The 11609-nt window shown below is 37.6% G+C and overlaps 1 protein-coding gene across 2 annotated transcripts; it reads left to right on the top strand.

Moving 5' to 3' along the window:
* Nucleotides 1-1701: 1701 nt before the first annotated feature.
* LOC103698069 (uncharacterized) lies at nucleotides 1702-11510 on the top strand. 2 transcript variants are annotated; one of them, XM_008780035.5, is made up of 18 exons: nucleotides 1702-2133; nucleotides 2465-2587; nucleotides 2669-2794; nucleotides 2868-2930; nucleotides 4237-4344; nucleotides 4900-4977; nucleotides 5290-5382; nucleotides 5601-5687; nucleotides 9186-9287; nucleotides 9375-9494; nucleotides 9598-9660; nucleotides 9883-10019; nucleotides 10093-10174; nucleotides 10297-10355; nucleotides 10482-10521; nucleotides 10743-10834; nucleotides 10924-10993; nucleotides 11091-11510. In XM_008780035.5, exons 1-18 carry the CDS (start codon nucleotides 1870-1872, stop codon nucleotides 11160-11162), a joined length of 1779 nt encoding a protein of 592 aa, XP_008778257.2. In that variant the 5' UTR covers nucleotides 1702-1869; the 3' UTR covers nucleotides 11163-11510. The 2 variants fall into 2 exon arrangements, with proteins under 2 accessions (XP_008778257.2, XP_089782034.1); XM_089925908.1 differs by having other exon boundaries at nucleotides 1709-2133; nucleotides 9779-10019.
* The last annotated feature ends 99 nt before the right edge of the window (nucleotides 11511-11609 follow it).

The following is an 11609-nucleotide window of genomic DNA, read 5'->3' as shown; positions in this document are numbered from 1 at the left end:
TTTTTTTTGTGAGTAAAGGAGGGCAGAGCCACCGTAATCCTTAAACCCACCCGATCTCGCTTAAACGGGAGATTGAGCTTAAACTCACGGAACTAAGGATTACGTAAAATGGGGGATGAAGCAAGGGAAGATGCTTCTCAGAACCAAATCTCCAACCTTCTGTCCAAGAGGTGACAGGTAATACCACGGAGGCGAGAGGTCATGCTACTTCAGCAAATGCTTGGTGTGCAACATCTGATCTAATTACTATTTTGGAAATTCAATTCATGCATCAAATTAAATCCTTTAAATACTAACTACTAAAAAAAACAACGTAAATTTGCGAACGCATAAGCTTCTCCCAGATGATCGAGCCATGCAGCACGCATAAAGCCTTAATGAGTTCTAGTCTATGGTCCAGGTTGAGTGGAAAGAATACCATAAGAATATCCTTCCAGAACACCGAAGGTTTTGGATGGGTTATCTGCAGTGCCATACAACGGCTACATACATACATCAACACAAAGCCTACTGCATAAAACAAAAACAGAGCGAGTCATCCCCCTGGAAACTGAACGCCATAAGCATCGGCCCGTAAAATATACAACTCCTCTGGATGGATTGGATCACCTCTCTGAATAAAAAGAAAATCATGTTGAAGAGCATATGAGGCGTGCCAATCGGCAGCTTGATTACCAGCTCTTTTACTATGCGTCACCCTGAGCAGATTGGCCACTTCTTTCCATGAAAGACTGTGAGATAACAGAGGAGTTTTATACCTGCATGAAGAAGGTTTAGAGATCCAAGTAATATTCACAGTAGCCGAATCCCTTTCCACCCAGATAGTCTCTTAAAAGCATTACAAAAGTAGTGTTTAGATTTAAGGTCATGTAAAATCACCTCTGTAGACACCTAATGGAGAATCCTTGGCAAAACTTCTCTCTGACTAATGATAATACTAACTTTAAGGGGACAGCTACCTAAGCATTAACCTTATCTGATGTGCGGCACTGACCTGTAGATTTGCATAGAGATATGTGCTAAACCTGAATCAGATATGATCCATTTCGCTACCGAAAAAAAAAAAGGATGGCCCTCTTGTTATGTTCAAGCTCTGGTGCCCCAACCCTCGAGGGCCTCATCTTGTATGTTAATCATCACCTACGGCTTACCTTTAAATAAACCGGCTTTTAAGTTAAACAAGACAATCCCTGCTCCGTCCTTTAAACTTTCATCAAGGAAAAAAAAGAACGCATGTAAAAAATTCATAAATAAAAAAAATCGCATCTATTGCTATTGAAAACCAAGAATAGCTCATTCCACAAATAGAATGTGACTGCGGGTTCATCGTCTTACAACTGATGATAAAACATTCTCATTTCAACATTTTCTTTTGCATGCATTTTATTTTAGGCGTTGCACTCTTAGCGGCATATAATAATCACAACTGGCTAATAAAATTATATCTTACACCATGCGCATTATACAGTGGTGTACCACATCAATCATATATGCTCGTTTTTATGTACCTCATTCATCAAGCTCTTATTTTGGAAAAAATATTTTCTAATTGTGTGCATCATGTAGCTGTGCATGCAGATAATTATAGCCATATGTTTCTATGGCAATGTATCAAAATAAGTGCTTAATAAATGCAGCTTATGGAAATAAGCACTTTTAATCAGTTGCATGCATGTAATGACAACATGGTTCATACAGTGTAGAAAATAATGTCTTCTGTGATCCTGGTGGTTCAAGAGACCTCTTAAAACCAACACCAATCCATCCGCCTTTGATATTTTAGTCAAGAAAAAAAAAAAAGGAAAACGATTCCAAAATAAAGGGGATCCAAGAGGCGTTCTTCGTCTCGTTACCTCCGTTCTCTTGGCCATGACTGCCGCCGAAACGTCCATGGAGATACCCTACCCCAACGGTGGCCGGAATGCGGAGCCCCCCAGCAACGGGGGATCTGCAGCGGAGGCCGAGAAGAAGAAGGCTCGCGAGAGCGAGCGGCGCCGGCGACGGAGGAAGCAGAAGAAGAACAACAAGGCCTCGTCCCTCTCCGCCGACGCCGGCGGCGACGAGAGCGAAGGAGGCGGCGGCGGCGGCGGAGCCCAGGACGAGGCGAAGGAGAACACCGATCCCGGCCCCGAGGTATCTCTCTACACTCACCCTCCCTCCTGGTTTATCCAATCCAGACGGTTAGGGTTTCTCTTTTTCAATTCATCCATCATTTCTGCTAGTATTTCAAGAATTGGCATAGTTTTCAATCGATCCAATGTCTTGTTGTGGTATTTACACAAGGATTAGGGTTTCTTGTTTAATTTTTAGTGGTTTCTTTCAGAATTCTTGATCTGGTTTCTTGATGTCGGTCCAACCGTGATTGACCTACTTAAATTGCTTCTGGAAAGTGTTTTATAGATCGCTGCGTTATTTTTTATGAAATCTTCATCTCTCATGGCGATATATTTCTGATGCGTATTAGGTTGAGGTTTCCGTTGAAGTAGAGTATGTTCCTGAGAAGGCTGATATAGAAGAAAGTTTTCTTGAAGACTTCAAGAACGTTTTTGCGAAGTTCAGTTTCCAAGATTCCGCTGCTAGTTCAGAGGTATGTGAGGGGACAGAGTGCAAAACTTTTAGTTTGAGGAGGAATAGTTGCTTTAACTCATTCTTTTTTGTGTTCTTACAGGATGATGCCAAAAAGGATGAGGCTGCTGCAAATGCAGCATCTAAGAAGATGGGGGATTCTGATTCCGAGGAGGAAGAGCAGGATGCTCAGCAGAAGGAGAAGGGGCTATCTAACAAAAAGAAAAAGGTCAGTTTTGCTTAAGTTGTTTCATTGTTTCTTTCTTAATTCCATAAAGCTCAAGTTGTTGCACATTTTGCAGCTGCAAAGGAGAATGAAAATTGCTGAGCTGAAACAGATATGCTCAAGGCCTGATGTTGTTGAGGTATCTTATATGCATTTCTCTCTCTCTCTCCCTCCTCTCCCTCCCGCGCACGCGTATGCGTGCATATATATTTTGACAACTGCATGTCAAATTTGCTTTGTAGGATGCAGAATTGTTAACAATTTTGGTTCCTTCAGTTATATTTCTCGCATGAAGATTTTTATCTTATTAAAATTGGGAGAATAAGCTATTTTATTATGTAACGTCTGCTGGACCGTTTTTTTCTTTCTACATAGTTCTATAAAGGGAATGAAACTTCTGCTAAAATACTTACAAATTAATAAATCCATGCTTGCATAATTTTTTAGCTGGGATAGATTTGAGCGGCTGTATTATTTATGTTATATTTTCAAATTTTTGGTGCAACTTTTAAAGTAGAGCAGCCGAGTTTCAAAATAAATCTGAAAAGTTTCTCACTTCCAGCTATCATAGAACTTGTGTTTGTTAGGAAACAGTTTGTTAGCCACTGCACGTATTTCCTCTCAAATGCTCCTTTATTGCTTAGAATTAGTCCATTAAATATGCATCTTTTTTTGGTGAAAATTTAAATGTGCATCCTTTGTTCTCTAAGGTATGTTATAATCGTTGTTAGTGTGCTTAAAGGGACATAAGTCTAATTGTGCATTTTTGTTGTATGAGTCATCAAAAGGGGGATTCCACCAATACTACTTGTGAGCTGGAGGTTGTAGATGAGCATGGAGTTATCAAGCTTGCTTGAGATGCTTTATGGATCAATATGGGTACCCTGGGTCCACTAGGTGATTTAGCTGGTGGATTAGCTGAAATCAGTTAAGGAGGAATTTTTGCATGTTGCTTGTTGTCCATGGACTTCCTGGAGACATGCTTTAATTCACCTCCAATAAACTATGATACTTCTTAGTAAGCATTTTCCCTAAATAAGAAATCACTTGAGGATGAAGATCCATAGAGCGAAACCCAAATTGTGATTAAGCATTCTAGATACTTTTCTATCATTGCATTTGCTATGATCCTTTTGTAAAGATCCTTTTCATAATTTGGAGGATTATATGAGTTATTGGGCATTATCAACTTTCTGCAACAGCAGATGTACCTTATCCATTGTCTTGGGTCACCAATCTTTTGATAGAGTAGCACAGAGTAATTTGATCTATCCTGCCAATGTTGTCATCTCACCGAACCTAATAATTTTAGTTATGAGTTCAGTAATTTGTATGTTCAAGTCAAAGTTCTGTTGCTTTAGTGGTGGCATTAGATTATCTCTGCTAGGCATTTGTGAGACTTTTACTTCTGACTAATATTTTTCTTATTTGTTTGTTTTTTGAAGGTATGGGATGCAACAGCAGCAGATCCAAAACTTCTGGTGTATCTGAAATCATATCGGAATACTGTACCTGTTCCAAGGCACTGGAGTCAGAAGCGGAAATTCTTACAGGTGAGTCTCACCCTCTGACATGAATGTTAGAAGATCCTAATTTACATCTTTACAAGAGGTGTGTATATACTTTTGGAGTGGTCAGATAAGGGGGTGAGGGAAGATAAAGTCGATAAGGTTTCGCCCCTCTTATACATATATGTAATTCTTGCAGGGAACCAGCTGTAACATACGAGGAGCCAGGACATGGTGGTGTTTGCCTGAGGGACCTTTGAAGGGTCTCTCTTTTAATATATTGATAGGGTGGTGGGATGTAGTTAGATGCATATAATTCCCCTTCTGCGAAATTAATAAGGTCTAGACTAGATTCTGCATCTATCTAAATTGAAGGAATACAAAATTTTTGACATCCTGGTTTCAGTTACTTAAAATTATGCACATGGACTGTTACTTAAAAGTCAGAATCATTATGCATGGACTCAAACTGAGATATCTTCTTTTTGATATTGCAGATATTTTGAGATGTTACACCGCATTCTGAGTAGAATAAGCTACAATATTAAGTGTGACATTTTCTTAATTTCTGTTTTTATGTGCTCTTCCAATTGTTTGCAGGGAAAGCGAGGTATCGAGAAGCAGCCTTTTCAACTTCCTGACTTCATTGCTGCGACAGGAATAGAAAAAATAAGACAGGTGATAAGAAAAATTATTTCACTAAAGTTTAAGACAGGTGATAAGAAAAATTATTTCACTAAAGTTTCAGGATCTTAGTTGCAATAGGCAGAAATCATGCTTCATTCTTGTGTTGTTTAACCTTAATGAAGTTTACGATATGCCAAACTTTGCTGAGGGTGAAATTAGCACCATATCCTAATGGCCTTTTAGTATATATTAAAGCAAGCATAGAATTGACACCTTTTGCTTTATGTCAATGCTGATTTTTTTCTTTGAATTGTTTGTTTAGTGTGAATCATTTCCTCATTCTTTTTCATGGTCATTTTTCAGGCATACATTGAGAAAGAGGACAGCAAGAAGCTGAAACAGAAGCAGCGTGAGCGCATGCAACCAAAGATGGGAAAGATGGATATAGATTACCAGGTTTCTTCATCTTTCTAGTTTACTTATGTTATCCGATGAGTCTCAAACCTCTCTGTGGTGTAATGGTGTACAATATAATATCATTATATAGATGTCGTTGAATTCCTTTGATGCCATCTGGCAAAAATATGAAATGAGATGTTTCTTACAGTTTGATCTAGGAAAACCTATTGATCTGGGAAAACTGTTCATACCTAAAATATTGTTTCGTTTTGCAGGTTCTGCATGATGCCTTTTTCAAATATCAGACAAAACCAAAGCTGACTACACACGGTGATCTATACCATGAAGGAAAAGAGTTTGAGGTACTTAATATTCTTTCATATAATTAAATTGTTAGAATATGAGGACTTGAGAGTAATGCAAGTCCTATTTAATTGCTTTCCTTTACCTGTAATATTTGCTTATTCTTTCTACCAATTCTTTTTACAATCTTGATGAACTTAATCTTCTGAAGTGATTACCTCAAGATGTTCATTTGTACACCTTTATTTTTTCAAAAATATATTATTTGCTATAATGAATGCAAAATAATTGCCTATTCTTTCCCAAAACTGAAAAAAGCACTCCCTTGTTTTTTTAATGAAGGTAGGGGTTGGAGGTTGGTGATGGTAATTATACTTTAAACAAGGCAGTGCCAAATATGCCTTAGAGAATACATAACACCCTCCATCATTTTTTAGCATATTATTTGAAAACTTATATCGCTCCTCTGAGTAATATCTTTTATTGCTACCCATTACATAAACTGAAATCAAAAGTTTGGTCACTCAAAGTGAGAAGCTTCTGGTTAGTGGATGATAGTCTTACTAGTACATGTTTGTAGGGTATTTAAAAAAAACCTGGAACTAGCAGAAACCCACTCGTAAAATCAATGTTCACATTAGATTGGAAAAGAAAAAGGTCCTGAGAAATGCTACTTTACTCTTTGCTACTCTCTCTCTCTCTCTCTAATATTTCAGAAAACAGCTTAACAATTCTGGTAGGAAAATTCCAGTAAACTATTTCTTTCTTATCTAAAGTCATAGAGCCACTATTATGCAAAATCTCACTCATTATATCTTCCGTCATCAAATTGCGTCACGTAATACCATGCTACATGTCTTCATAAAGGAAGGCTTTTTTACTCCAAAATCTTCCTGGATAAGAAGGGAAAAGCGTCAAGCCTGGGGTGCCCTTTTTTGGATGCATTTTTTTAAAATATATCTTTCTCTAAGTAGAATTTCTGATACCTGCCACTGTTTGATCAATTTAGTAAGGTCAGATTTAGTAAGATCAAAAATCTCTTATGTGAAAATATGAGGATCAGATCAATGTGATTCACTCTGAAACATGTTCAGATACTAATGCTTATCCTGTGATATATGCTTCAACTCATCATTTAATAGAGAGAAATTGTAGTTTTGAAGAGGATGTGGATGAGATTCTGAAAATTTTTTACCAATCTTGTTCTTTTCGAACAACCCAAGCCTGAAGATTGAATTACCCAGTGTCATTTGTTATTTTGTTGTGCTGGGGTTGATGTATAGATTTACAGGCCTGAGAGGAAAAAGAATCTGGTGTTCCAGAGGATAATATATATGAAAAATAGCTTTTTAGGTTGCTGCCAAGTCACATTATCAAATAACTCAATCAGCTCAACTACATATGCCAGATCTCAAGCCTGGCCATGCCAAATTCAAGTCTTTGACTCAGTAAAATCTGAGAGGTCATATAGATAAATCCAGCAGCTTGCAAAACTTTTTCCATCTAATCTATAGCCAAAAGATCAGAGAAAGAAGAACTTGATATTTTGATTTATTTTTCTAAAGTGCATTTGACTTGCCATGATTCATGGTAACTCAAGATAGTTCAGAATGCTTCAATCTTTATGTTATAAAACTAGCTGTTCTACCTGTAAGGCATGGTAAATTTTTTTCTGATCTAATATATACTGTAATGCCCCTTTTTCCTCCTGCCCATCCATTTGAGATACTGGCTTCATTTGTCTAGCCCTTGCAGCAGCAGCATATAAAATTTGCACACTTCGTACAAAAAACCTGTGGGACATGGTGGATGATATTCTTTTCCAACGTGTTTTTTTTAATCCCTATTTTCCATTTTTTTTCCTCCTCATATCTGGCCGAGGTACTTGCTTCATGCATCTGGCCTTTGCAACATTATCAAATCAGACGCATACTTTTTATAAATCGTAAGGCCTTTAAATGTTTTTCCTACTAATTGAGTTACAGCTGTGGAACATCATCATATTTAATATTCTTTGTATGTTGACTAAAAGCTTTTGTATGTTCTGGAACCTGGACAAAAAAGTTGGTTTTTTTCCTAAAATGTGCTACTCAACTGTAGATAGTCCTGTGTCTACAATTTTATGTCATGTTAAAATTACTCTTAGGGATCTATGCATCTCAATGCTTATTGTGAAGCTAGGCCATTATGGCCTTTCTAACAAAAAATCTGGCTTAATTATGAGGGTTTGTGGTTGCTTCTTTGTGTATTCAGAAGTTTTGTAAGTCTATTTTTGAGTGTTTGTGCATGAGTTCTAGTATTTCAAGAAACTTTTACATATTTCCCTACCTTCAGAAAGAGACTGAGTTTTTCAGAAAAAAAAAAGCTAATTTTGGAAAGTTGGAACTTGGATTATCAGATGCTTGAATCACTGCACTATATTGTTTGACTTTTTCGTGTATTTTACTCAAATTTGTTCTCTTACTCTGGTTTGTTGGGCCATGTCAACCTGTCAAAACTATGGAATCTATTGTTCCTCAATAGAGTGTCATTCTGCTCCTGCTTCTTCTTAGGTTTAAGATCGCCATGTATGTGCTCACTATCTGATCATTGTTCACAGTGACTGACCATTGGCAGATAGGATCTTTACTAATTGCCTATATTTTGCTATCTTCATATGACATGTAGAAGCCAACATATATTATTCTTGGTGCTTAGGGCCAAAACTCACTTATAAAGAACTATTGTCCGGACCTGAATGTGTTATTATGTAAGATTATCATGAGAGAATTTGTCATCGGTCATTTCACCTTCCCCTTCTTGGGGTTTTGTATGAATTATAAATCTCGCTTTTGAGTGTTCAGTATGCTGCAAGAAGTTTTGGATCTAGTGGAATTGGCAAAGCAAAATATTTTAGGCCATATGATTGCTTTGACAAGATTGACCAGGATGTTTGCATGGACTAGTAAGAAACAGGCCAATTAGATTGCTTTGAGCTTGTCAGTACATCATCATATTGTACATGATGATTGAGCTGATTTAGTTGACTTTTATGATCGCGTTGAAAAGGTGATGCTGCTGAGTAATTTGATTGATCAAAGGCGGTTGATATTACTTTTTTGTACATTTAGACTGTTTCGAGTTTTGGATCTTCAGTTTATGGATAGTTTTCGTCATTGCTGAATCTCTTACAAAACCAAGATCAAGCAAATTGCAAAATTTTATGAGATGCTTGAAAGGCACATTTTAAACTCTTATCAGACCTACACAGATGCCAAAGTAATCACTTGTTTATGCCCTGTTTAGGCATGTCTCAAAAGAAACAGGTTTGGTTTTCTTTGATTATGTTTGAAACAAATTGAAGTATTCCCCCCCCCCCAAAACGGCACACACACACAAAAATAAAACAAATTGAAGTATTAGTTTCTATTCATAATTCTAGATTTTTCGACTATAGTTACTTGAAGTAAACTTTTGCAGGAAGTGTTTATGCACATGAGCATATTTTTTTCTGTTTCCGATATTCTGATAGTATTTCCATTTTGGTTGGACTCTTGGCCTCCTTTGCAACTTGACAGGTGAAGCTGAGGGAAATGAAACCTGGTATCTTGTCTCAAGAACTCAAAGAAGCTCTAGGCATGCCTGAAGGTGCCCCGCCCCCATGGCTTATTAACATGCAGGTCAGTTGCTTGACTCTCATATTGGTTTTATTAGTTTTCCACGCCTTGTATTTTCAAAGTAAACTGACAGCATTTAGTTTTGTCCAGAGATATGGCCCTCCACCTTCTTATCCACATCTGAAAATACCTGGTCTAAATGCTCCTATTCCTCCTGGTGCCAGCTTTGGTTATCACCCTGGAGGTTGGGGTAAACCTCCTGTTGATGAAGTGGGTTCACTTGCTCTTGATTGGCATTTTCCTTCTTGCAAATAACATAAACCGTTGCTTATTTTTTCCTTTCTGATATCACCTGTTGCTTTTTGTTTGACAGACTGGTCGTCCGTTATATGGCGATGTTTTTGGGCTTCAACAACAGGAACAAATTAATTACGAGGTATTTTTGCATATCTGTTGAATTTAGTGTTTTGAGTTATAATTTTCTGCTAAGTTTAGAAAAAAAATTAGCATATTAACTTCCTCATTTCATAGTACATACAACCGAAGTTGTTTAGCCTTGCAGTGACATTGCAGAATATCATCTATGGACTATGATAGAGTTCATAGAACTTATTAACCATATGAGACTGACTTTGGGACTCATTGAGTTCAATTGTAGGAAGAACCTGTTGACCGGAGCAAGCACTGGGGTGACTTGGAGGAGGAGGAGGAGGAGGAGGAAGAAGAGGAAGAGGAGGAACAGATGGAAGAAGAGGAGTTGGAGGCAGGCATTCAATCCGTTGACAGCCTTTCAAGGTGTCTACTGTTCTCTCCTTTCTTGTTGATTGGACAGTTTTTGCGTGTTATCTAATGTTTCTTCCATATGCAGCACTCCAACTGGTGTGGAGACGCCTGATGTCATTGACCTTAGGAAGCAACAGAGAAAGGAGCCTGAAAAGCCACTATATCAGGTAATATTTTACCGAAGCTGGAATCTTTTTTTTCTTTCTTTTTTTGTCTATTAAATTCCTATCTGAGCTTTGTTCCGTAGCTGATGGACTCATCAATTTTTTCTCCTGTTGTCTTGTGAAAGGTCCTTGAAGAGAAAGAAGAAAGGATTGCTCCAGGGACTTTGCTTGGAACAACTCACACGTATGTGTTTTGATCGTTTACCACTATTATAAATATACCAGCTCGTTATATTTGTGCCATTTCCAATCTTTTGACGTACGAAGTGCATGAGTTGTTGCTGATCTTGTTATTCTTTCCCTGGGACAGGTATGTTTTTGGTACACAAGACAAAACAGCTGTCAAAAGGGTGAGACGCCTTTGATATTTTATGGATTTTCTAACGAATTAGCACCATTGAGGTTTCGCTTTTGCAGTAAAGATATTCTCCTATTAGATGATTCATTTATTGAAGACATTCGTTTTTATAACCTAACATTATTAAGCACTTTTTACTGAAGGACTGTAATTACCGTTGCTCTTAACCTACTTTTTGTGCGCTTATTGCTTCATGTGGCATCTGTTCCTCAGGTTGATCTTCTGCGCGGTCAAAAATCAGACAAAGTGGATGTCACCATACAACCAGAGGAGTTGGAAGTCATGGATGATGTTTTGGCAGCCAAGTAAGCGAACTTGTGACAAATGCTTAATAGATCAATCAAAGTGGATGCTGATAATGTGTTTTCTAATCCAATTTTGATTTATATCACAGGTATGAAGAGGCACGAGAGGAAGAGAAGCTGCGAAATCAGAAGGAAGATTTCAGTGACATGGTCGCAGAGGTTTGTTTCTGCTTTTACTTTTCTTTTAAAATAATATATTTTTGATCTTCTATTTGTCTGAATGTACTGATGCGACTTAAGTTATCAACTACCGCAGGCAGAGAAGAAAAGGAAGCGCAAGATGCAGGAAAAGGAAGGGAAATCAAAGAAGAAGGAATTTAAATTCTAGGTCTGATCACTGTGGTTGTAATCTGTGCCTGCTCGCTGCATGCGTATACAGATATGCACTTAACGAATTCAGTAAGTTTAGACAGGTTCCTAGATCTGGACCTGCGACCCCGGGAAAATCCTTTGCTGTAAACATGACTACATGTTTACGTAATTCTTCTTGTCTGCTTTGGTATATAACAGTTGTGTTATGACCATTTTATCTTGCATTTTTCATTTGCATAGCACAGAATACAGTGCAGAAGTTGAAGCCTGCTGTAACTCCACTGTCTAATTTAACGCCAGATTTCCATGATTTGAACTCGGCATTCCTAGTGTTAATGAACAAGCCTACTATTTGTACCTGGCATTCCTGGTTTTCTGTATGTTTCACATGATGGATATGATACCAGTGTAGGAATTCTTTTTTCAAGAACTACCAGTCAAAAAATTGATATATAGGAAAAAT

The sequence above is a fragment of the Phoenix dactylifera genome, chromosome 10, assembly GCF_051530095.1.
Source record: "Phoenix dactylifera cultivar Ajwa chromosome 10, Ajwa_hap1_PhDact_Kaust_v1.1, whole genome shotgun sequence".
NCBI lineage: Eukaryota > Viridiplantae > Streptophyta > Magnoliopsida > Arecales > Arecaceae > Phoenix > Phoenix dactylifera.
Note: the sequence above shows the minus strand (reverse complement) of the source record. Positions and strands in the feature narration are given on the sequence as shown.